The sequence below is a fragment of the Elephantulus edwardii genome, unplaced genomic scaffold (assembly GCF_000299155.1).
Source record: "Elephantulus edwardii isolate Elephantulus edwardi_28Jun2011 unplaced genomic scaffold, EleEdw1.0 scaffold00008, whole genome shotgun sequence".
Taxonomy (NCBI): Eukaryota; Metazoa; Chordata; class Mammalia; order Macroscelidea; family Macroscelididae; genus Elephantulus; species Elephantulus edwardii.
The window spans coordinates 13304089-13331453 of record NW_006399758.1 but is presented as its reverse complement, the minus strand read 5'-3'; the positions used below and the strand labels follow the sequence as shown (position 1 = coordinate 13331453).

At 38.0% G+C, this 27365-nt stretch overlaps 1 protein-coding gene across 1 annotated transcript in view; it reads left to right on the top strand.

Moving 5' to 3' along the window:
- The window catches only part of NCOA2 (nuclear receptor coactivator 2), a 348889-nt gene that overhangs the window by 295038 nt on the left and 26486 nt on the right, over window positions 1-27365 (top strand). Inside the window, exons 9-15 of the mRNA XM_006880449.1 lie at window positions 50-193; window positions 4537-4684; window positions 6494-7763; window positions 18896-19106; window positions 21071-21277; window positions 23494-23709; window positions 25378-25507. Coding sequence (XP_006880511.1) covers window positions 50-193; window positions 4537-4684; window positions 6494-7763; window positions 18896-19106; window positions 21071-21277; window positions 23494-23709; window positions 25378-25507 — 2326 coding nt within the window. The remainder of the gene's footprint in view (window positions 1-49; window positions 194-4536; window positions 4685-6493; window positions 7764-18895; window positions 19107-21070; window positions 21278-23493; window positions 23710-25377; window positions 25508-27365) is intronic.

The following is a 27365-nucleotide window of genomic DNA, read 5'->3' as shown; positions in this document are numbered from 1 at the left end:
TTCAGAGAATTTATTAGTCTGATTATGTAAAGCCTGCTATTATTTACAGGCAAGATCACTTCGCTGGATACCAGCACCATGAGGGCGGCCATGAAACCAGGCTGGGAGGATCTGGTGAGGAGATGCATTCAGAAGTTCCATGCCCAGCATGAAGGGGAGTCTTTATCCTATGCTAAGCGGCATCATCATGAAGGTAAGTATCTCTAAAGAATGTTTTATTCTTATTAATTGATACTTGCTCCCTCTGGTCATTTTAAACGGTTATATTTTTTTTTTAAGTGCATCTCTGGAGATTGGATCTCACCACCCTTCATGATTTATAGGTACCTGAGTTGCCTGGTCTGGAAGATGCTATCATCTAAAGGCAAACCTGACAGACAAATTTGTAGGCGAGAAGAGCAATGGGAAATAATTTCACATAGACAGACAGACAAAACTAAAGGGGAAAGGATCATTTACTTTTTTTCTGAGGACTTTTTACTAATAAGGTATACCATCTAATATCAAAAGTATATTATCTGAATCATAAGGAAAACGTAGAAATAAGAATAAAACTAAATTTGCAAGATCAAATAAATTACTAGTAAAGATAGCAATGGGATCCAAACCCTCCTTCAAAATGATAACCTGCACAAATTACTTAGATTTAGGCCAACAAGGTCCAGACCGATGTTGTGGCTTATCTGAGGTCATACAATGAATTACTTCAGTGACAGGAACTAAACTCAAAACTTCAGACTCATATTTCACCAATAATGAGCTCTTATTGCACTGTTAGTCTTGTCTGGCATTGTGCTTTCTTTACATTAATGAATTAATCCTCACAAACACATAGACTCACGTCTATGAAGGAGGTGGCTTTAGGGCTGCTTGTACAGTTGTGGACATTGAGCCAAGTGAAATGACAGGCTCAGGATGCTCCATCGCCACGGAAGTAGCACTTGTCTAGTGGCACTGGTACAGTGGTGATAGTGGCAGCACCAGGCCTGCCAGCACTGTCATATGGCTCCAAAAGTTCTTTCTGCAAAACCACTTTTTTCTCATGCGTGTTTCAACTTTGTGTTAATAGATCAAGACCCAAGAGAATTCCCTTGCTTTAGAAAGTACTGTGTTCAGAGAATGAGGGAGAAGAGCTTTTTCTCTTCCTTGACTTGTGATTCTCCTCTGCTAGGTACTGGATATGGGGATGGGGGCAAGATGTGCTTGGTTAAGATGCTTCAAGGTATTTTAGAGCAGCAAGAACGGAAGGCAATGTGGGATACCTAATTACTCTGCTTAATGATTGAGAGTACAGTTTTAGGTTATCTTCTGTTGAATATGCACTATGACTTTGTACTACAGAATTTGTTTTTAAACGGTATACTTTATGGCTCAGAAAGCACAAATGATAGCTTATTACTGCTCTCATTCATTTCTTCACCTTAGCCATGTGATATTCTTTTAAGAATACCAACAATTTGCTCTGGTGGCCTAGTGGCAAGAAGCTGCACTGAAATCCCAGAGGTACACAGTTTGAATCCACTAGATGCTCTGCCGGAGAAGGAGGAGCAATATCCTCCTGTACCAGTCAGATCTGATTTGACGGTATACACACACAAAATAATTTAAAAAAAAAAAGAATACCAACAATTTGTGTTTCTCAGCATTTTTCTTTTAGTTAGAAGAAATATGCATAGTGTGTTTGGCAGAAATCAATATTTAACATGTTTTTCTAGGTCTGTTTTAAAATAAAAATAACTAAAAAATAAAAACCCAAAAAGTGTTACTGTGAGCAGACATGTTCAGTATCCTTGTTTGCTTAGCTCAGTGCCCTGCATTTAATTCTGTAGACAATTCCCGAAATTGTCCTCTTGTTCTTACAAGAAAGTATATACATATATACCGGACACTGTATTAGATACAAATATATAGGACCCACTGAAGGAAGACTCCATGTAGACATCCAAGTATATGAAAGAGGTAAGTTGTGAGTGATCATTTCTATAGAAAAATCATTTCCTAGGAAACTCTGTTTAAATGAGTGACTGTCCTAACTCCTTTTAAGTGGATGCTTACACAAAATAACAATCTAGCAGAGATGTTTGGTACAAACCAAATGAAATTGAAAAAATCTTTAGGAATCATAGACAAAATCATATAATATTCTAAAACTACCACCATGGAAATAGAAGTCTTATTTAAAAAATTCTATACAAATAGAATTTGAGCAGCAAACTTAATATGTCAAGCAAGATACACATATGTATATTAATTAATTTCTATGCTGTTACTTCCAAGTAACTTCATGCTACCAGAAAATGGTTGGCAAATTGTCCAAAATGAATTTTTACCAGGAAGTCAGAATCTACGTTGTATGCATATCATCTGCCACAATACATGGAAAACTTTAATTTTGGAGTGCAGTGAATGTGCACAGATGCTTTAAAGCTTGTCTGCCTTGGTGCCACAGTGGTTAAGGCTCAGGGACTGGCCGGAAGTTTGATCCTTCGAACCCACGAGCCACTGAATGTGGAGAATAGGCGATGGTCTGCATCTGTAAGGATTTAAAACCTTGGGAACCTGAAGAGGCAGTTCAACTCTGTCCTTCAGGGTTGCTGAGTCAAAAATGACTCCGTAACAGTGAGTTTAGGTTTGGTAACTGAAGATTATGTGGTAGAAACGGGTTAGTTTTCTTAAGACATTATGGAAAACCAAGCCATTTGCTGTCAATTTGATTCCCATTCATGACAACTCCATGTGCTAAAACTGCACTGTGTAAAGTTTTTCTGGCTATAACCCTTCACAAGGAGATAGCCAGACCTGTCTTCCCAAGTGCCTCTCTGTGGCCTTGAACTTGATAACATTTTGGTAAACAGCTGAGTGTTACACCATTTGTACAACTTCCTAAAACAGTATAAGAAGAAACTAAAATATGTGACTACTTTTTTCTCAACTGAATTTTCATTTTTTATATGCACTGTGAGACTAGTTTTTAAAAGTTTTAAAAGATAAATATGAAAAGTATTTAAGATTATTATGTTAATTTGTTAATTAGTTGATTTGTTTTATCTTTTTTGGTATTATCAGCACTAGATTCCTTATGCAGAACTTAAACTGATTGCATGTCACAAAGACTAGCTATTTCTGTTTTGCTTTTTTTACCCTCTGAAAAAATTCTTCTGACTGTATACCTTTATGCCCTGTTGTCTTAACCACAGAAATAATAATTCTTATACAGTGAGAAACAGAATTGGTGTAAAGTAGTGTGAAATCATAACTTGAACAGTGTGTAACTTACAGATGAATATTCTGAGAGTATCACATTTAATACAACATATTGTATTTCTGTTGTTATAAAGGGAAATTATTATACACTCTACTGGAATCATGTTTGTTCATTGGTTTGTGATTCTTAGGGGTTAGGTTTGGTTTTATGGGTGGTTTGATTTTGGGTTTTTTTGATTTGTTTTGTTTTAGTTTTATAGTGATTTGCTTGCAGAGTTCATATACATTGTATTTCAAAGCGTGTATGCATTGTGTTTTATAAAACTAATCACCATTGAACCTTGCCCATCATTACCCTGTCTTTTCAAGTCTCTACCAGATTCTTTACCCCCTCCCTCTGCCCCCCAAATTGTGCAACTCTGTTGTTTTGCCCTTACCCATCCTCACCCCTCTGCTCTCACCCTTCCCTACAAATCCCCCCATACAAGTTTTAACTAGTTACCCTTCTATTTTTACAGTAATGGTTTTATGCAGTATTTGTCGTTATGAGAGTGAGTTAGTTCACTCAGCATAATGTTCTCCAGTCGCTCCCAAGTTATGTAGTATTTTTCGGAATCATTGCTCCTGAGTACTGCATAGTATTCTCTTGCTAGAATGTACCACAGTTTCTCTATCTATTCAATTTTGGTTGGACTAAATTTAGCAAGAGTAGATGTTGGAGAGGATGTCTAAGAGGTGGTAACTCTAAAACACTGTTGTGGGATTGTAAAATGGTACAACCACTCTGGAAGGCAGTTTGATGTTCCCTCAAAAAGTTAAGCATAGAAACACCGTTATGACCCAACTCTTTCACTGCTAGGAATATTAGAAAATTATAAGAATAACAAGAATATTAGAACTAAGACACAAATGGAGATTTGTATGCCAGCGTTCATAGCAGCAGCATTCACCATCGCAAGAACATGGAAACAGCCCAAATGTTCATTGTTTTTTTACATTTTAAATATATCATTGTAAAGCTTCTTTTGAACTAATAAGCCATTTACACTCTGATATTTCATGGTACTTAAGACTTAGGAGAGAATAATGTTTGGGAGTGTAAGCCTCTTGAAAAACAGTACATTGAATTTATTATCATTTTGGATGTAAAGTAAATGTACTTAAAGTATATGGAATGTTTTAATGGCATGGAATATTATTACTTAGAACTCTCTTAACATGTTGGCAAGGAAATATTAAATTTTATGAGGTTAATTAGTGTTGTTATGCCTCCTGTGCCTCCTCCCGTTTCCCCCCCCCAAACATGCATTCTGTTTCCTTGCTTGTTTGCAGTGCTCAGACAAGGACTGGCATTCAGTCAAATCTATCGTTTTTCCTTGTCCGACGGCACTCTTGTTGCTGCCCAAACGAAGAGCAAGCTCATCCGTTCTCAGACTACTAATGAACCTCAGCTCGTAATATCTTTACATATGCTTCACAGGTAATCCCAGCTCTAAGAATTCCTTGCCCTTCCCACATTAAGAAGAAGTGCTATAGAAGCAACAGATTATCCTAAAGGTTTTCCAACTTGTTAGACTTTTCTGTTTATCAACTCCAGGAATGAAGAATGTACATAGAAAATACAATTGCTGTTAATTGCTGGCTAAAATACAATGTATAGTGCTGGCAAGGTAGGGCTGCCCTTTGAATTTTATTCTTAACTTTAGTGATTTTTAGATGGAGCTAGAAGAATGCAAGGCTAGCAGTGAACATTGAGAAAGGGAAATTAATCACTTCATAGTAGGAGGATATGCAGAGCAGGACTGTTGAAGCCAGTAGTGTGATTTCTGTTCCAATGTACTTAAAATTGAAAATTTCAAATGTATGTACTTAGAATATTTCAGATTTTTGTTTTCACATTTAAATTAACTTCTTGACTTGGAAACATTTCCATTAATAAATGAAAATAAATGGTTGGTTTTGAAAGTAAATGTTGGAAATTTTATTGTTTGAGAGCACCAGTGTAGGAAGATGATTAAATTTCAAGCTGATATAAATATTTATGCATGTGCTTTCAGAAGATATATAAAGTTCTCTGGTTAAAGAAGACATTTTATTACCTTTCTCAATTATTTCTTTTTTATTTAGATATAATTTTTTTTAAAGGCAGCTCTGTTTGCCAGCTGTTAATAAATCTGAAACAATTTGAAAGTGGTTACAGATGTGCCAAATTTCACTCACCTAACTTAAAGCTGATGTTTGACAGTTTGTGAAATTTGTATTGTTTGGATTTTTTAACACATTTTTGGTAACTCACCAGTGACTGGTCGGTCTGTATAAATTGAAGCTCACGAGACTTAGAAAGTCATCTCACTTCAAAACCTGCTTTGAGTCATTAGTAAGGAGATGGATTGGCATTGTCTAGGAGCAGGAGAATCAAATCACACAAAAAGGTCACTCCAAAGCTGCCTCCCAGCCAAATTGTCTGTCTTAGAAGCTCAGGCTCTGACTTGCAAAGGAGTTGGGGGGCTGTGAGTGGAAATCTGCTTAACAAAGCACTCTTAACACTGAACAAACAGTTCAGCAACTTTGTTGGCTCTAGAACTAGCAGTTTCTAATAGTTAGGGGTGAAGTTTCCCCCCTTAAGTTTGCTTTTTATCATGAGCCAAGTAGTACATATCAGAGCACTGCAGGCTTACAGATGTGTCTATTGTTAGGAATTGGAATTTGGCAAGTAATTAATTATAGCCATAAGGAGCTCTGATGTGTGGTGTATTATAGGTTGCACTGCAAACTCAAAGGTTATCAGTTTGCATCTCCCAGCTGCTCTGCAGGAGAAAAAGACACAATCTCTTCCAATAAGATCTACAGTGTTGGAAACTGAATGAAGGGTCCCAGTGCATTGTAACTGACTCAATAGCAATGGGATAATTGTTTAGGTCACTTCTTAAAGATGAACAAGCTTTCAGTTGTCCGTGATTATGAACTGTAAAATGAGAAAGATGTGTCGTTTTAACCCGCTAATGTCTTATCTAAAAACTGCAATTTCAGTGTAGTTGTAATCAGATTGAAACACAGCTCTTCTGGAAAACCACAGACATCTTAATGAATTGACAGAAAAATACCCCTTTTGGTCCAGAAGTGTGCTTGTTCAGTCTTGTCTGCAATTGCAGATGGTTTCATCAAAGTATTACCATTCCTTTAAATGTAGTTTGTTCTTTAAAGAAAGAAACCATTTTGGTTTTTAAAATTACTAGCACCTTTACTAAGTACTTTTCCTTTTAACGTATTTTTTTCCCCCCTCATACAGAGAGCAGAATGTTTGTGTAATGAATCCGGATCTGACTGGACAAGCTATGGGGAAGCCATTGAATGCAATTAGCTCTGGCAGCCCTGCCCATCAGGCCATGTGCAGTGGGAACCCAGGTCAGGACATGACCCTCAGTAGCAATATAAATTTTCCCATAAATGGCCCAAAGGAACAAATGGGCATGCCCATGAGCAGGTTCGGTGGTTCTGGGGGAATGAACCATGTGTCAAGCATGCAAGCAGCCACTCCTCAGGGTAGTAACTATGCACTCAAAATGAACAGTCCCTCACAAAGCAGCCCTGGGATGAACCCAGGACAGCCCAACTCCATGCTTTCCCCGAGGCATCGCATGAGCCCTGGAGTGGCTGGAAGCCCTCGAATCCCACCCAGTCAGTTTTCCCCTGCAGGAAGTTTGCATTCCCCTGTGGGAATTTGCAGCAGCACAGGAAATAGCCATAGTTACACCAACAGTTCCCTCAATGCACTTCAGGCCCTCAGTGAGGGTCATGGGGTCTCATTAGGGTCATCGTTGGCTTCCCCGGACCTAAAGATGGGTAATTTGCAAAACTCCCCAGTTAATATGAATCCTCCCCCACTTAGCAAGATGGGAAGCTTAGACTCCAAAGATTGTTTTGGACTTTATGGGGAGCCATCTGAAGGTACAACTGGACAAGCAGAGGGCAGCTGCCATCCTGGGGAGCAGAAGGAAACAAATGATTCCAACCTGCCCCAGCCTGGGAGCAGCGAGAGGCCTGATGGACAGAGCAGACTGCATGACAGCAAAGGGCAGACCAAACTCCTGCAGCTGTTGACCACCAAATCGGATCAGATGGAGCCTTCGCCCTTAGCCACTTCTTTGTCGGACGCAAACAAGGACTCCACGAGTAGCTTGCCTGGTTCCGGGTCAACACATGGGACTTCACTCAAGGAGAAGCATAAAATTTTGCACAGACTCTTACAGGACAGCAGTTCCCCTGTGGACTTGACTAAGTTAATCGCAGAAGCCACAGGCAAAGAGTTGAACCAGGAGTCCAGCAGCACAGCTCCGGGTTCAGAAGTGACTATTAAACAGGAGCCAGTGAGCCCTAAGAAAAAAGAAAATGCACTACTTCGCTACTTGCTAGATAAAGATGATACTAAAGATATTGGTTTACCAGAAATCACCCCCAAACTTGAGCGACTGGACAGTAAGACAGATCCTGCCAGTAACACAAAATTAATAGCTTTGAAAACTGAGAAGGAGGAGATGAGCTTTGAGCCTGGTGACCAGGTGAGTTTGTTATGTGTTCATTCACAACAGTACTAATCCATATCCATCAAAGATTTGGCGCTGGGTTTTTTTCTCCACAGAGACTTAAGTGATTGGATAAATATGTTCATTCTCATTGAAACTGTGTGTTCCTTGCAAAGAGCAACCCTAGTATCAAACAAGGCTGACAAGCTTTCTATAAGAGGCAAATATTAATGTTTAGTACAGCCTTGCAGATAATTAAACGAGAAAAACTGGGTAGGAACTGGCCACCCCTACCAACCACTACATTAAGTACCCAGAAGAGAAAAAAATGTAAAATAAATATTAAATTCCTAGAAAAGACCACTAAAGGTAAATCTTGCAGCAGTTCTTTTTGCTGTTGTAATACAGAGTCAGCCACAGACTATATGTAAACAAACAAGTATAGCTATGTTCTCATCAAAGTTTAAACATAGATACTGAAATTTGAATTTTAGTTAACTTTCATGTGTCACAAAATAATAGTTTTTTTAATTTTTTGTTTTAACCAGTAAGTCCTTGGAGAAAGACATCATGCTTGGAAGGGTTAGAGGGACAGGGCAGGAGAGGAATACTCCTGATGAGGTGGATTGACACAGGGACTGGGGTAATGAGAATAAGTGTGTCAGAGAGATTGGCTCAGGATAGAGTTCAGAGCTAGTGTGTATAGGGTCACTGTGAGTCATAGTAGACTCAAATGCGTATAACACCACCAGAAATGTAAGCATTCCTCCCCCCAAAATACATATATATAAATATTAGATATATAGATATAGGTTAGAGGATGCAACAGAATGTGGGTTGCAACCCATCATTGGCTGATGGACTTTAAATAAACAAATAATGGGCCAGATTTGGCCCTCAAGTTACAGTTTACAGATCTGTCTTACAGATGATAACTCAGGTAGGAGATGCCACTTCCTCAAAGCTGAACTTTACGGGAATGGACTTACTGGAATTATTTCATACTTACTTTTTTCTTTTGTTAAGATCAGCATTTAATTGATTCTCAAACATAATGAGCAACATTCTACATCTCTTCATTCTCCACTGCTACTTTTATTACTGCAGGTGAATTCCATAGACCATTAATATTAAAAGACTTAAGGAGAAAAGGATAGTAGGGAGGAGAGGTAACATGTGACTTGATATGAGTAGATCTGAGCCATCTATGTGTAAGTTAACAATTAAAGGGATAGATTGGCTGTTAATTTCTTATTCAGAAATAATTTCCTGAAAAAAATCAGGCATGCAAAAATGGTACTTCAAAATCATTCTTTATAGCACTCTAAGGAGATAATCACATCACATTGAGGGAAAGGAAAGTAAACCATTTAATATATTGTGATTTCTAGAAAAATTTTACTTAGCCTGTTGGACTCTCCTTGGAAACTCTATTCCTTTGACTCAAAATCTCTAATGGTGTATTCTGGAGGGAGTTGCACTGCTAGCCCAAAGACAGTGCCTCTCTGCAGGGTCCAAGCCACCATGTATTCTCATTATTTTCATTCTGGTGGTTCTGTTTTGGTGAATCTGGCTTTCTTGTGTCTTTCTCACCCCCTTCATTTTCCCTTATGATCTTTGTGTTAGGTGACTATTTAAAGGAGCACAGTATTCACAGGTGCTATTATTTATTTATGAGCTGCTCTGTGTTTTGGCTGATATGACTGGTGGCAGTACTGAGTACTGACTGTCCCAGTAAGGTAGTCTTGGAAACTCCTCATTCCTCATCTCTACAGGATTTTTTTAGGAATATATTATTTGTCTTATGTTTTTCTCTCTTTTGTACTTAATCTAATGGTTGGTGATGGTAGCCAGGTCCCGTTCAGTTTTTTCTGGTCTTTAGATGATGTTGTAGACTACTTTCATCATTATAGTCTTTGGTTTCCTATTTGGTTTTGTGAGAGACATGTAGAGACCAATAGTTGTATCTCAAATGGCCATTCTCAGTCATCTAAGACCCTAGACAGGACTTGCCAAACTAGGTCATAGAGCTGTATCATTTTGGACTACGTTTTGCTATTTGATTGAATTTGACTCTTGTCTTCCCAAGACAGGAGCTCTAAGCCCTCAGTTTTAGTAACTCAACCCACAAGGTAATTGGTTATGTCTAGGAAGTAACTTCCCAAAGGTTCGTGTTTGAGTCCACTAGCTTCTCCATGGGAGAAAGATGGGCAGTCAGATCCCACGTGATTTACTGCCTCTGAAAACCTGCTAGAGGGTCAGCTATGGGTCATTTCTGACTGCATAGTATACAACAACAGCAGCATATGCAGTACACACAAACATATGTCTGTTTGTAGAAACAATTGTACATATCCCTCACTTGTTGCTGTCAAGCTGGAACTGACTTGTAGCTGTCCATCTTTCCACCTTCAGCGCAGCTGGTGAGTTCAAACTGATCGAGAGGCATTTCCTGGAGGCTGTCTTGTCTTACGCACCCTTACACTCATTCGTGCTTATGCTGATGGACACACGTATTTTTCTGATTGTTGGTTGTTGTAGGGAGGTCTGGTGGCCTAATGGGTAAGATGTTGTGATGCCAACTCCAAATAGGCAGGCAATCCAAATCCCATCAGCTGCTCCTCGGGATAAAGATGAATGAGCAGCATCCTCCGGCACGACTTAAGCCTCTGAAAACTTGTTGGGGCTCAGCTATGAGTCGATTGTGACTCAAGGGCAACGAGCTGATTTTGTAGAGTGCCTGTTACTGTAGGAGCCCTGCTGAACAGTAGTCAAAATGTTCAGCAGCTGACCTAAAAATAGGCAATTCAGACCCATCAGCCACTCCGTGGGAGAAAGGTCAGCTTCTGCAGAGATGGTCTTGGAAATCCTATGGGACACTTACACTCTGTCCTGCAGAGTTGCTGTGAGGTAAAATAAAATTAACAGCAGTGAATTTGGTGTTTTTATTGAAACTGTGAAATTCTATCTTCTGTGCCTTTACCACAGTCATCCCTTATTCTTGGGAACTTCTTAGTTTGTCTTTTACCTTGGTTAGGTTGTGCTGACTTCATCCACAGCAAAACTAGCATGTGTCTGATAGCGAAAAAATGGTCCTACTTCCTTCTCCTTTCTATCCCTGCTAAACCACCAAACAGTGTTGCTTTCTGGATTTTTGCAATTGTAAGATCATACTTTGACTCTGTTTGTGATTTGATCCTGATTTTTATATTTATTTTTTTGTGATTGATGGATTGCTTGATTTCAATCAGTACAGTGCTTGCCAAACTCATTGCCATTAAGTATATTTTGAGAGCTCATCATTATTCTTTACACCTGCATAGTATTCCCCTATGTGTATGTGCCAGAGTCTGTTTATCCATTCGTTTGTTGATGGGAGTAAAATCATTTCTGTCTTTATGATGATAATGCTTTAGGTGGTTAATGCTTCAGTGAGCATTGTTAATTTTGGATACCTCAAATTGGCTTCAACTGATAGCAACAAAAGAGCAAAACACCCCCCAGTCTTGTGCCATTTACAGAATTACTTCTGTATGTGAGCCCCTTTTGGCATATTCTGTCTCATTGAATCGTCCTGTTTTCTGCTAACTTTTTCCAAGTGTAAGACATCTTCAGGAACATCAGGATAACTTGTCCAAAGTATATCTCTCCATCCTCACTTTTCAGGAGCGTTCTGACTGCATTTCTTCCAAGACATATTTTGCTTGTTCTTTTGGCAGTGTATGGTGCATTCTGTATACTTCACCAGCACCATAATTAAAAGACATCGTTTCCCTTTTGGTCTTCATATTCATTGTCCAACTTTCACATGCATTTGTGGTGGTGGTTCTTGTTGTTGAGTGCTGTTGACTCAAGTACAACTCAAAACAATCTTAGGAACAACAGATCTGAGCCCTGTCCTTTCTTGTACCATCTTTATCATCATCTCTGATGCACCTAATCCCATTGGCGCAGCCACCGTGTCAGTGCATCTCGTTGAGGGTCTGCCTCTCTTTAGCTGATCCTCCACCTTTCCAAATGTAACGGAAGTGTTTGAAAATATCATGACTTGGGTCAGGTACTCTCCAGTCCTCAAAGTGACATCTTTAAGGTTTGTTATTTTAGAGAGGTCCATCCTTCAGAGCAGATATACTGAGTACAATTTGTTGTTTGATTTCTTGACCACTACTTCTGTAAGAATTGATTTGAGATCCAAGTAGGTGGAAATTCTTGACACCTTCCTTCCTTTTTCCATTCTTCATGGTGTTTATTGGTCTAACAACCTCACCAACATTTGTTATTAGCAATTTAAAGTCAGGACTATTTTAGTCAAGGTGAATTGGTATCTCATTGTAGTTTTTCTTTTAGTCTCTCTGGTGGCAGATCGTAAGCATCTTTTTAGTATGTATGTTGGCTGCTTGACTGTCTTCTTCATTCAGATATTCATGTATTTTGCTCAGTTATAATAGGGTTGTTTATCTTTTGTTGTTAACAATCAGACCCTTATCAAATGTATTCTTTCCAGATTTTTCCCCTAGTCTGTAGGTTCTCTTTTTCACTGTTTTGATACAGGTTTTTTTATGAATATGAGTATTTCATTTTTAGGGTGTCCCAGTTACATGACTTATCTTTCCTTTTTAATATATTTGTGTTTGAGAATCTGTTACTAAAAAATACTAGTTTCCATAATTTTCCACCTGTATTGTCTTCCAGGAGCTTTATACTCCTGGCTTTAACATATAGTCTTTGATCCATTTTGGTTTTGTGATAGTGTAAGATGAATCCTCTATTACTATCTACAAACACCCAGTTTTGTTTGCTAATGCCATTTGTTGAATAAACTTTTGACCCCTGGTCAAAAACCAGCTGCTCATAGATGGAAAAATTTATTTTTTTTTTTTTAATGACTTATTACTACCATAATGCGTGGCTTCAGGTATTTCCTGGGAGAATCACTGACTAGGTGGTGTTAATGATCCAAGACCTTTGGCATCAACTCCTTGGCCATTAATCCCTTCTCTGTGCTTCAAAATCTTCTCATGGTTGGTTACAAAATGAATGAGCTCTATAGACCCTTCTCTTTTAAATGGTTCGTTAGTCTGTTCTTATAATCTGTTTGGCCAGTGGATGTTTTATGTGGCCTCTTGAACTAGGTAAGGAGGGAAGAGAGGGGCTCCTCCTAGCTGTGACTTTGAACTCTGCTGAGTCAGTGAAGCTCAGCCAGAAGGCTGGTCCAGGATTGAAAGCTGAGGCTACACAGGCGCTTAAAGCTCTGGCCTGAATCCATGGTTCTAAACACTTAGCTCCTTTATAGCTTTCACTCTGATAACTTGACAGCTGCTACTTTTCCTAAAAGACAGCTATAATTTTTCAAACCTCCTGTGTCCTTCACAAGGAGAACAGCTAAATTCTATGAAGATCTTTGGTGATTAATCCTTAAACTCAGATGTTCATGCACAACTTTTTCTATCTGCTCTTCTGTAATGCTATAAAAGCAATAGTTGGGGGAATTAAGGTCTCAGCATTGTAAAAGTTTTCATCTGCTGAGGTCTACTAGAATTTGTAAACTAGAGTTAGTGGCAAGTCAGAGTGGCTGGCACAAATTCTGTCCCTCTGATCTCTTTACATAGGCTGGAGGGCAGGAGCATGATTATGCCTTAGCTAAGTTTCTAAAATGGCCATTCCTCCATATACAAAATTAACTCTTATCAGGCTTGAGACCCTAGAACTTTAGAGAGTCATGGAAGGGGCACCCTATTTGACAATTCTATATTTAGCTGTGGATTATACTAGTTTTAGACAAGAAACTGACAAGTTGATTTTTTGTTTTTATGCCCTTGAATCACATACAATTTCTAATTGTTTAGAGAAATATTTGTCTCCTTAAAACATTCTGGGCTGAGGGAACATAAAGCCCAGAATGTAATCAGCATAAATCTGTTCTTTTGGGTGGATCAAAAAGCAGTGTATAGACACACGCATAACAGTATATTTTTCATAATGAAACCCAGTCCTTGGTCTCACCCTCCCCTCCACTTCCATTTAAAACTCCACCAAAAATACTGCTTGAGAGCAATTTTAACATCAAAAACATCGCAGCTTGAAAAGAAAAGTTACCACAGGAAGTGTGCATTACCTAAATTTAGATCAAAGTTAGAATGGCTTATTTTGAGGAGGGAAAAAAAACCCCAATGCAGTGATTCTTTCACCTCCTCACCTCCTTCCCCATTTCCTCATGGAGACTCATTATATCCTGTATTAGCACTCATTGAAGACTTTTCTTTCATTTTAAGGGAATATAATAAGTTGTTTGTATAGAAGATGAAATGTGAGTGAGCCTGAACCACACAGTTAGCCAACTTATTTTGATTCAGAAAAGCGTGGTTAGCTGAGTGTATGTTTAAGGTATCACTAACGTACTAAGGACAGGAAGTACTTCGATGGCACTGTTAAACCTAAAATAGCATTCTTTGCTGAGCAGAGTATTGAAACAGCCTTTGCTCTTACCAGTTTTCATAACCTACAGGAAACAGTGACAAAATATTTCCAATATGTTTACTGACTTTGAAATGACATCATTATTTACACAGTGGAACATGGTTGACATCTCTTTGCTCTCTCTTATGATGAGGGTTTGAGGATAGTAAAAAATTTTTCTTACTTTTTAATCTATCAGAAAGACAAATTTCATTTTACACTGGTATTTGAAATTTCCCCTTCAAGTGTAGCAAATTTATATTGCCATTTTTAAAACAATTTAGACAAATATGGTAGGTACACATTTTCAAAAAACAATTGGGTTTAAACTAGTAGGGGGAAAATTTTTAAAAATAATTGGGAAATGTTTGATGATTATTATTTCTCTATATTTCTTTCAGAGTACCATTGGATTTAATACAGGAGAGATTAATAAAACTTAAAAAATTAAGAAACAAAGCCTAATTTTCATTTTGTAGAACTTTTATAAATAACCTTTCTGACTCATTTTCTTCCTGAAATAGTTTAAAATAACTATTAAAAAAAACAACAAAAAAAAACCCCAACCAACTATTCAAGTCGGTGTGGCTAATTTGAGCATTCAAATAGATGCCTAAGCAAAATTGTGAATTATCTTGGCATAGCATTTTAAAGGAAGGCATTAATCTTTTTGTCTTAAAAAAGAATTGTGCGTAACAAAGTGGATAGAAACTAGAACTTTTGGTGAGAACTAAAACTTAGTATAATCAAAACTTAATCCAGCCAAATCCATTCTTTCTAGAATTTAAATGAACACAGAATAAAATGCTATGCTCATAAATAGTATTTCTAAATAACCTGATGAGGAAAGACATTATGAACTTTATCGCTATAAAGAAGAGCATTTAAAGTAAACAATGATAATGATAACAATGATATTAATGGTAAATGAACACTCCAAAATCACATAGACTAAACCTGGGCAAATGAGTACTAACACCAGTAGGGAAAATGTCATTCTGGATTCAGTAAACTTAATGAATTCATATAGTGTTTGTAGAATCTGTTTCTTTTTATAATTTCTTAACTTTTTGTGATTTAAGTAAAAATGTACTGGAATCTCCAAAATTCTAAGTGCTTTTTCTCCCTGCGGTTTCCTCCTTTCCTGCTCCTTCCTTCCCTCTATGGTTTATCTCTGGGCAGACGCTGCCCTTTTGATCCCAGCTGGTTGGCTGTGCTAGGGAGTGTTTACTTCCCAGTGTTACCAATAACTTTATAGGCCTGTCTGTTGTTTGGCTTTAAGTTGAGCCACAGGACTACATTCCATTCTAGGCTTAAAGGATAACTAAGGACCAGAGTTAGGGGCCATTCTCGCAGCCTCTATCAAAGCAGTAAATCTGGTCTTTAAGTTTTGAGTTTTCTCCCACATTTTTCCAGGACCTCCTCATGTGGTCCATTGCAGTGGGCAGTGGTGGTAACTGGGTACCATCTAATTCTGGTTTCTGTATCTTGGAGGCTGGGATTGGTATGGTCCCTATGAATCCTTTGGATTTATTGTTTCCATGTCTCTTTGATTATCTCACTCTCAGCATTATACAAAGAGAAACCAGTATTGTAACCCAGCTGGCAAAACCAATTCCTTTTAAAAGCTACGAGTTTTTCATGGTTTGCCTTTCTCCGCCCGCCCTCCCATGGCCTTTCTTAAATAAATGTTTTGTTACTTGCCATAACTAGTCTGATTCACAGATGAATTAATTCTCCTCTTAAAACGGGTAAGATCAAAATTTGAAAAGTTTTGTGTGTGTATGTTTTGAACTTTTCACACATGATTTTTAAAAATAAATGAAGGGGAACAATGGAGTCATTCTTCTTCAGTGTCTCCTGAGATAAAAAGGATTTATTTCTTTAAACCAGTTGTCCTTTAACATTTAGAGAGGGTTGTGTTTGTGTGTTGGTTGTGTACTGGGATTGGAACTAACTCATGGCTAATCCTCCATGACTCATAGTACATCATCCAGCAGTTTCAGAGGTAATAAATTACACAGGAGATTACCTTCTTTCTCAGATAGGGGTGTCTGTGTGGTTGTTGTTGTATAAACAGAGTCTGAACCAACCCATGGCTGACCCTCCAGCGAGGTTTCAGAGACAGTTAATCTCACAGGAAGAGATTGCCATCCTTCTTCTGCAGAGCAGCTGGTGGATTCACACTGCATGCCTTTGGGATTTCTGCTCAGCTTCTTGCTATTAGGTTATGTCTGTCCAGAGTGGCTTATGGTATAATTTTATATGCCTCAAAAAAAGAAAGTAAAAAGGAAAGGTGAAATCTACACTTGAAACTACTGCCCATCTTATATTGTAAAAACTTAACTTTTAAACGTACATATATGTTAAAAAGTAAGAGGAAATTATTATAAACCTTTTTCAAGCGACAACTTAATTGCAGCCCATCTCTCTCAGTCACACACACAAACTGAGTTTCCCAGTCCACTTTGAAAACATTATACAAGGCAGCATTGTGATAAGGAGACTGTTTCACAGAACAGAGATAAACTTCAGCTTATTAGCAGCTTTCTGATCTCTGAAGCTATTTTCATGATGAAACAATAAGGATATTTAGTATACATTTTAATGAAACATTTTTTCTGGGAAATTGTAGGAATGCTATGAGAAACCAGCTTGGGGGAAGTGTTTTTAATTACAGGTTAATGTGGGTGAAGGAATTTGTCTTGTTGACTGAGTGAGTGCACATTGCCTTTTGGGCACTATTCTTGGTGGGCAGTCAATGTTTATACTGAAAGTATCAGTCTATTTAGCAGAACATGACAAAAGTGTACATTTAGCTTACAGAGTCAGCTATATGCATTTAAATGACTAAAATAAATTAAAAAATGAAGAATTGGTGATTAAATGGTTGTTGAAATAGCGTAAGCTGTTTTACACACCATTCAGTTCAGTATAGATCCTGAGTAGGTGATCATGAGCTGAATGATGTGAATTTGATGGTGTTTGATTCCCTGGCAGCTCTTAATAGTGTGAACATGTAGCCATGAGCTTTTTGGGTGCACTATGACCCTCACCACAAACTGCACCTGCAACCTTTCTCTCTGACTTGATGGTATGGTATGATATGTTACTTTTTGGGCTGCTAAGTAGAAGGGTGGGTATTCAAAACTGCCAGCTGTTGTGCAGAAGAAAAATGAGGCAGTTTGCTCTTGTTAAGATATGTAGGCTCAGAAACCTTATGATAAAGTGTCTCGCTGGGAATCAACTCCACAACAGTGCTTTTGAGATGGTTTTCTGGGCATCTCTTGTTTAGACAAGCTCATGGTAACGAACCAGATCGGTAAGGGTCTTGTCCACATCCTGACAATTCATTATGATGCCTCTTGAAAAACAGATCTCCCAAGTCACTGCTAAGCTTTCTCTCTACAAATAATCAAATGAAATATTACTTTAGTTTGTCTTTCCTAACTTGAGAAGTATATTCTGTAAAAGGACATTGCAGGCAATTTTTATTTGCCATAAATTGTAGAAATTCAAATGGGTTTAACTTTTACTTGAGGGATAGGATTGCGTGTAAGATAAAAAGGTAGCCCATTGTGCTCTAAATGTAATCTCAATATCAGAAGTGTATTATTTTAAATTTCATTTAAAATTGGTAGAGTAAATGAGAGAGTTATTTTCTTTAAATTAGAATACAAGTCATAGGCAAGGATTCAAGTTCATGCCATTGACTTTGGAGAAGCTGCCCAACTTAGGTGTTCCTGCCTGCACATTCTCACCACTTCTCTAGAAAGTAATCCCAGCTTTTAGTGGAGTACTTTTGTGGTGTGGCTGATATTGTCTAATTTTAATGACTTGGCACGTAGGTGGGAAAAAGCATCTGTAAGATCATTTCTGCTTCCTAAAGGAAGAAGACTAACTATGACATTGTGGTGGCCATTTTCTAATTTTTAAATGGCAGTTGAAAATGGAATTAGTTAAAAGGTGAAGCAGAAAGAAGCACTATGGTTTCTGTGAAATCAGGTTAATAGATGCTATGTTTGGAAACAACCACTTTTTTCCCTAATTCCCTGCATTTCATCACCTAAGCTGATTTCACTCACTTCAGCCATTACCACTTTGAAACTGAAAGTGTAAGAAAAAGGAGGTGGCGGGGGAGGGTCCAAACAACAAAATGAAAAAGCAGTTCTTACCTAGGTCATGGTTGCTTCGGTTTAATTCCCCACCACCCACCCCCAGCTCTTTTTTAAACAAGAGGCGTGTCAGATTCCTAAAAAAGAAATATTTATCTGCTAAAATACTGTTCCTGGTGCAAACTGGGATATTTTATAGTCCTTATTGTTGTTTTTTGTGCCATCTTAACACAAACCATAGACTTGGGTTATAACTCATACTTGCTCATAGTTAATTCAGAATGTATAAACTCATAATTCATTGAATGATTAACATGGAATAAAGAGGAGTTTATTAATGCCAGAAAAATCACAATACTAGAACAGAGCTTTCATTCTAATTAAGCCATTTTTCTCTTTTTACATGAGAGGATTGAGAACCAAGAGATTAAGTGACTTGTCATTTGTCAATTTACTGTTTAGAAAGATGATCAGTTAAGTGGCAGGCGTGAGATATGCCCGATGTCTGTATCTTCTCTGTGCCTGTGCTGTGCTTGCGGTTCCACATAGTCTACTGGGAGTGGGACTGGATAAACTCTTCTGTCTTGTTAACTGCAGCCTGGCAGTGAGCTGGACAACTTGGAGGAGATTTTGGATGATTTGCAGAATAGTCAGTTACCACAGCTTTTCCCGGAGACCAGGCCAGGCGCCTCCACTGGATCAGTTGACAAGCAAGCCATCATCAATGACCTCATGCAACTCACAGCTGAGAACAGCCCGGTTACACCTGTTGGAACCCAGAAAACAGCACTGAGGATTTCACAGAGCAGTGAGTATGAAATATTTATGGCTATGCCAAGAAATTTGCATGAAATTGCTATCAGAAACAGGGATTATTAGGATCCGATGCAAACAGCTTAGTCACTTCAAGGTTTCTGTGATGAAATAGCACCCTCTACTGTTCTGACTCTTTGATGCTGCATTTCAAAATGGAGTCTAGTTAGCGCATTATGTTTTCTGACACTGTCTTGTGGACAATTTCAAAAGGGAAGGAGACTGACCTTCATCGATAATGCTCTTCCACTAGTCGTTCTGTTTCCTTCCTTTTCACTTACCACCTTCAGAAATTGAGTATAAAATGGGTTTTATATGTTTTAATAACTAAATGCTTTAAAAATTAAGGCATTATATAGACTTTCTAGGATAGTCTACTTTTAAAAATAAGATTATTCTCAAAAAGCTTAATCATTATACATGATCTGCCTACACACATTAAAAAAAAAAATTTGTCCTATCCCTAAGAAAACCCACATATAAACATCAGTTTCACATGTAACTTTATCATGTAAAACTAAGTCTTTAATTTTATATAAAGCTTGAAGATGTTACACCATTTAAATGTAAGCCGATATGTTTTTATCATTTTTTAAGCTCTTCAGAACTGTTTTCAAAATGAACACTTAGTGTACCAGCTTAATGCTACCTTAAAGTTTGTCTAATATTCTGAATAGGGAGAAAAATAGGTCTTTGTTGTCATAAGACCTCAATTTACAAAAGAAAAAGATAAATTACCTCTTCCTTGTCAGTTGAAACAAAATAAGTTTTCCCTCTTTAATTCTACTTTAACCTATTCCTTTGTTCTCAAACCAGAATTAACAGCCATCAGTCAAGTCATAAGATATCTTTTTTTCCCCCCCTTTTCTCAAGTGGCCATTTTAAAAGGAGCAAAATGAAAGTTTTATTTCTCTCACCTGCCTTATTTCTTGGGAAGTAAAGGAGGGTTAATTGGAGATCCCTGGTAGAACAGTGATGAAAGCCCTCTTCTCCTGACTGGAACACGGTGGTTTGGGCACAGCCATCCATGGGAGAAAGCTGTGGCAGTTTGCTTTTTGTAAGAAGCCTCAGTGGCAGATTGGAAGCCACTCAGCAGCTACTCGGTTTCGTTTGGTTTTAGGTTAACTGAAAATAATAGAAGGATGTCCCTCACAGTTAACTGTCTCTAAAAACTTGCCAGAGGGCCAGCTATGGGTCGGTGCCAACTTGATGGTACACCACACACACACATGCACATCAGTGTAATACTGTAGTGTACTGTAGTGCATAGTTGATTAGAAATTCTTGCACACTTACTAGAAAAGTAAAATCTAAATCTAGAATTTAAAGAAATTGTAGAGTAAAAAGGGCCCTAAAGCTTTAACTTTATACTCACTTCAAGTGACATGCTTTACACTTGAAGATATTACTCTCAACTAGAATATTTTTAGCTTCTTTTTAGTTGTAGGAAAGTACCCAGTTATTAAAAGTGTTGCAGTACTAAAAACCATACATATGAGTTTGCTGTGAAATGATGTGTGGTATTAAAATGATGTTTGTAATTTCATAACTCGATGAAAGACTATACCTGTGTTCATATTATGTAACCTAAAATAACCCATGTTAATAGAACAAATATGCTTGAATATTAGAAGTTAGCATTGTTGTTGTTGTTAAGCGCTGTTGAGTTGAGTACGACGCATAGCAACCCTATGAACAAAAGATCTGAATATGTAGGAAATACTATCTATATGGTCTCTACTTTTCAGAATTCTCTAAGATGCACTTTGATTAGATTACAAGTCAATTATTTAGCACTGGGTATAGTTTTTGTCTGTGATTTATGTCTTATTTAGGCAGTTGGTCCCTTATAAGCATTTCATTCTTTTACAGAAAACATGTTCCCTAAACACTACTACTGTTTCTATTCTTTTCCATTATCTTATATTAACCTTCAATTTTCATTTGTTTTCTCCTTAGCTTTTAATAACCCACGACCAGGGCAACTGGGCAGGTTATTGCCAAACCAGAATTTACCACTTGACATCACATTGCAAAGCCCAACTGGTGCTGGACCTTTCCCACCAATAAGAAACAATAGTCCATACTCAGTGATACCTCAGCCAGGAATGATGGGTAATCAAGGGATGATAGGAAACCAAGGAAATTTAGGGAACAGTAGCACAGGTAAGGGCTCAAATGCACTACTCCTTTATTGACGAGTTGTTTGACTTAATGATAATGTATTAATCCACATCAAACTAGCAGAACTTTTCAAGTGATTTTTTTTTAATGTTAGAAACAAACAGCTGAAAGTAAGAAAATTCTGCAAGTTTTCAGTGAAGGATTGGAAAATATTTCCATTTTATTCTGTCATCCTTTATAGGGTTTCTGATAATGAATCTTATAACCTAGGCCAAATTATTTTGTTTTTATTCCAGTTACTTTTCTGGAAATTGTAGATATTGTATAAAATAAATAACTAATTCCTAGTGATAATCTGTTGCTATTCCCAAAAGTTCCTATTAATTGGTGGTTTGTGTTTGGAGAATTTTAAAATGAAAATTTAAAATTCAGCCATCCTTCATTATGTTCACCTGTGCAATTCTCATTCAGGAAAAAATACTAAATAAGAATAAAGAACTCAAACAGTAGCACGCCTAGCTGAATAGTTAGATATTCTCTAAGACTCTGTTTTTGAAGATTTACAGTTGCCTGTGATCTGGTTTGGACCTTGGCTTGCCATAATATAAGGTTTCTGCCAACAAACAGATCCCTAAACATCCATTCAAATCATTCTAGAACTCATCATAGTGGCTATTGCCACTGTAATGTAGCAATATACTGAGTATTCTTGTGATGAACTGCTTACAGTTTCCAGCTATCTTCATATTTTTTCCCCAGGTGAGATACAGAAGACAGAGAGATAGAGATATTATGAAAAGAACTTGTATTTGTGGATGTCGTGACTCTCACTGAGGCTCCACCCAAGGGCAGAAAAAGTGAAAGAGAATATCCCCTATAATTGTATTAATGTTGTTGAATTAGAAATAATTTTACTTTGTAGTCTCTTTGTCATCTGTTACTTCGGTAATGGATTTAAAAAAAAAAATCTTTGCTCCCATAAAGAGCCCTGGTTGCATAGTATATAGCATGTCAGGCTGATAATCCTAAAGTTAGCAGTTCAGATTCACTAGGCACTCCACGGGAGAAAGATAGGCAGTCTCTACATAAAGACTTCCAACCTAGAAAACCCAGCGGAGGGCCACTGTGAGTCCACATGGACCCGATGGTGGTGGGTTTGGTTTTGTTCTTCCATAGTATCTTTGTATAGTTCAAACTTAATTTTAGAGTGGTTTTTAAAGCATGTAACATGGTATTAACTTTTTTAATTAATTGCCCTACAGCTTAATCATTCTAATCAAACACATTCTTCTTTCATAAGTTTAGAAACTCCTCATAGTACATCTTTTCTCCATTTGTTAGGTGTATGTTTATTATAATTAAAGTAAATGAAAGTAAGCTACATATTTGAAGGCAAAGCCTTCATATATCCATCATTAAACACTTCAAAATAAAGTGCCTTTATTTGGGGTTTTCCCGCTTTAGAATATCAAGTCTTAGCAAATGTTTGGCCACTGCCAGCATCCTGGGGCCAGACAAGATAGAGTAAACCCTTGATCCTATTTGGCACCCTTATGTTCTTATTATGCTGTGTGGTCATTTGATCACTAATAACTTAATTATAGACGGATTTTTCTAAATTTGTCCCAACCCATTCTGAATCAGTATAATTATAGATGGGGTGGTCTGGGTTTATTGAAGAAGAAAAATAGGATTTCCCTTGCCTAGGATATAAAGAACTACTGTGAATATTCAAGAGACCCAGTGACTTCCCCCATGCCCCAACAGCCTAACTTGGGCAATTTTGAAATTAACAAATGCAAATATTCTGTAGAGAAGTCTAAGGTTTAATCATCTAGCACAGTTTACAGTGTGTTCTCTGTGATTTTGGTTTAAAATTAAGAGTATTGATTATCAGGTTTTACCTTGTTCCTCATGACCTCACCTCCCTTTTGGAAAGTAAAGCGTTGACGTGTATATCAGCTAATGTGATTCACTTCCTGAGGAAGGAAGTTGGGGTTATCCACATGCCACAGCACCTGTTTCTAACTACATAGGGGACCAATTCTAACAAATTCTCTAACTATAGAGTGGCAAGTCCATGTCATGAAAAATTTGTAGTAATTTCTTACTAGTCGTTAGCTGACATTCCATGTTTGCCCAGTTGAGAGTGAGCAATTACACTGTGTGTAAAGTCTTGTAAAGAATATGAGCGTCTGGTGCTTATTCATGCTGAACTTGTTTGCTGCCCTGCTCAGTTTTCTCTGGCTTGCATGCAGGAATGATGGCTAGTAATCCTGCCCGGCCCACCATGCCATCTGGAGAATGGGCACCACAGAGTTCTGCTGTGAGAGCTACATGTGCTGCTACCACCAGTGCCATGAATCGGCCAATCCAAGGAGGGATGATTCGGAACCCAACAGCCAGCATCCCCATGAGACCCAACAGCCAGCCTGGCCAAAGACAGATGCTTCCATCTCAGGTCATGAACATAGGTAAGCGAGGTTCAGGGCTTCGCCATTACTTCCTTTTTCAGACTTTCTTAGCAGGGAATAACAGCAACCGTAAGTTCTTTCCAAACTTTTGCTTTTAATTTGCAGTTTAGGTAATCTCTCCCTGTTAGACTATGACTCTTGGAACTTGATATAGAATCCTGTATCCACAAAGGCTTTCCAGGTACATAAATAACTCAATACCTTCAAGGTGCTTCCCCACCCCCTCATTAAATTACAGTATTACAGGTATAGGAGATAGGGAAATAAAGTGTCATACTATAAAACCTTAAGATGTTTTAAAAATACAGATTTCCATGACCCAGGGAATGCTTGTTCTAAATCTGGATGATCACCAGAATTACTGGAGGAGTTAAAAAATGTAGATTCCTGGGCCAACATCCTATGCTAATGAACATCTCACAAAAATGTGATGATCCCTAGAATTCTGTTTGGATGCAGTTCATGTATTAGTAAAATTAATGGTCTGATCTATGATTCTATTTATATGACATTAAAAATTGAAAACTTGAGAGAGAGAAAAAAACATATTAGCAGTTGCCTGTTGTTAGGTGCTGTCAAGTAGACTGACTGGGGAAATGGTGATTCCAAATAAGTATGGAGTATCTTAGGGAGGGGTGAAAATGTTCTAAAATTAATTGTGGTGATTTTACAACTCTCAATGCTTTAAAAACCATTGTATTATGAACTTTAAATGGGTGATTTGTGTGTTATGTGGGTTATATCTCAGTAATTTATGAACTATGAAATACATACTTGAGATCATTTCCTAATTGTTGACATATTAACTCTCTTATCTAGTGCATCAGCATAATTGAGATGAATGCTGCTATGCTTTTATTATACTTAGACACTATATAACATCCACTCACATACTCAGTCAGTGCTGTTATGTCAGAATCTACTTTCAGTTTTCCTTCAGTAGATTTCTGAGATTGAGGGTTGCACAAGCGGAGACTGCACATCTTTCTCCCGCACGAGCCACTGGTGGATTTACACCACCAGAAAGGTGCTTGGCCTTTCGCTTTGCATTCTTCTCACTAAAGAGTTTCTTTATTTGTTTATAAATCTTGTTTATGGTAACATATTATTATTCCTATTACTTCTAAATAAGTAAATGTCTTTCTTTAATTTCCCGATTTCAATTTCTAATATGTTAAATGTCAATAAAATGTAACTCAAATAAGCTATAAAATTTTCAAAGAATATTAGGGGCCCAAAGAGAAAAGGGGGGTAAAAGGCGCTCTGGTGACCTTGTGGATAAAAAAGTTACCCTGCCAACCCAGAAGTAGGTGAATTGATCTGCCAGTTGCTCCTCAGGAGAAATATAGACAATCTTCTCTTACTCCACTTGCAGCCTCTAAGAAAAGTCAGCCATGAGTCAGTTCTGAGTAGACGGCACAGAACAACAAGAGCAAAAAGCTTAGATCTATTAGATCATTTCTAAATTTGTGACCAGTCTTTATTTCTATTTCAGGACAGTTACTCTCTTTTATTCTTTCCATCTAGGTGATTGCTTCTATTGTTTTTCTTTTTTTTTTATTTTTAAACCAGACATTTTATTCTAGGTTACAGAACAGAAACAGATACTTCTTGATTACAAATTATAAGATTCCTGAGTTGGGTATTTTTCCCCTTTTCTCTACTTAGGGCCATCTGAATTAGAGATGAATATGGGCGGACCTCAGTATAGCCAACAGCAAGCTCCTCCAAATCAGACTGCCCCGTGGCCTGACAGCATCCTGCCTATTGACCAGGGTTCTTTTGCCAGCCAGAACAGGTGAGTTCACACACCCAAAAGTGGCTGATGAGTTCTTTAATAAAAACCTGTGTAGGTTAACTTTTATGTGTCAACTTGGGTAGGCCATGATTCTCAGTATCCTGTAATTGTCCATTCTGAGATCTGATGTAAGAGGCATTTCTCTGGAGATGCGGCCTGCATGCAGTGTGCATGGATGTTCTAGCAAAGCGCATTCACTCGTTCCTGCACGTGTTTTGGGATGTGAGCCAGCAGCCTGTTGCTTGACCTACTGATTGTGGATTCATCAGTCCTAGTAATCATGTGAGTCAGAAAAGCCTCTGACCATTTCACTGAAATAAATCTCTCTGCATATGTCTGCATTTACACACTTCACTGATTTTACTCCTGGAACATAGCCTAAGACACAAGTCTTAGTGCTACAAGTTAATCTTTTCTTTGGAACAGCTGGTGCCTGACCACTGTTCATTAATTTGGACAGCACTGAATAAAAGGGTGAGGAGTAGGGATAGAGTAATATCTCTCTCCCTGCCAGACCTGTGACATGTCTTCCAAAGAGTTATGAGATATTTTATAAGTATAAATGGTGAAGGGGAGTTTCAGGGATGTAAAAAGGCTTCAATTTCAAAAGCTTGGGTTTGTTTTTAGGAGACTGAATAACAGGCACCAGTCCAGTGGCTGGAGCAGTATTCCTGAAAGTTCGAAGATTACAAAAGCAATAAAATAGTTTAGGGTAAAAAGACTAGTTCAAGCCAAAGCAAAAAATACCAGAAAGTATGGCTGAATGAGTCCATAAAGTAATAATGCAGATCATGGAGGATCTTAAATACAAAACTCTGAAGAATCTCAACTTTTTTTTCCATTGAAAAAGTTCATGAACAAAGAAGATGGTATGTGATCAAGTTTGAGTTTTTGCTTTTTCTTATTGTCAGTCTTTATTTCTTCGGGATTTTCACCCCCTCTAATTGTTTTTTAAATGTTCACTGTCCTTAGGGAGTTGTTCTGTGCTGGTTTGGATCCAGCTGTGCCTCCATAGGACAGAGATATGAGCAGTCTCCTTCTGTGCAGTTTACAGACTGGAAACCCAGCGGAGGGTCGCCTTTGAGTCCAGTCCACCCCACTAGGCAGCAGATGCTGAGGTGTAATCTCATTGTATCTGTGTCTTCAGAATATCTAGGCATCAGGTGTCTGTCCTTACTGCTATTTGATGTCTAGTTTGCTTTTTGAAATCTGAGAATACCATGGACTGCTAGGAAAACAAATAGATTTGTCCTGGAGAGGGTTAAACCGGGTGGCTCCTTGGAGGCAAGGATTCTGAGGCTCCGTCTAACTTACTTCGGACATGTAGTGAGGAGAGACCGGTCCTTGGAGAGGGACATCATGCTTGGGAGGGTGGAGGGATGGCGCAGGAGAGGAAGGCCCTCTATGAGGTGGATTGACTCAGTGACTGGAATAATCGGGATGGGAGTGTCAGAGACAGTGCAATTGGCACAGGACAGAGCAGAGTTTAGGGCTGTTGTACATAGGGTCGCTATGAGTCGCAGGCGACTCGACGGCACATAACAACAACAACAACATGTGTTTATGGTCATCATTTTTAGACATTTTTTAGCCGTTATCTCTACATATCTGCGTTCTCTCTAGCTTTCCTGGAATTCTGATTAGATGCGTGCTAATCCTTCTCTTTTTATGTTAGTTTTTGGCTTCTTGTGGACATATTTGGGAGTTTCTTTGTTTTTCATTCTACCCTTTTGCTCTCTATCTCCATCTCCTTATCTCTCTTACCTAGACTCAGGAAATTAATTTATTCATTGTGTGTGTATATATAACCTAATTCCATTATCTGAATTTCTTGTGGTTCTAAAGTTTATGATTTACT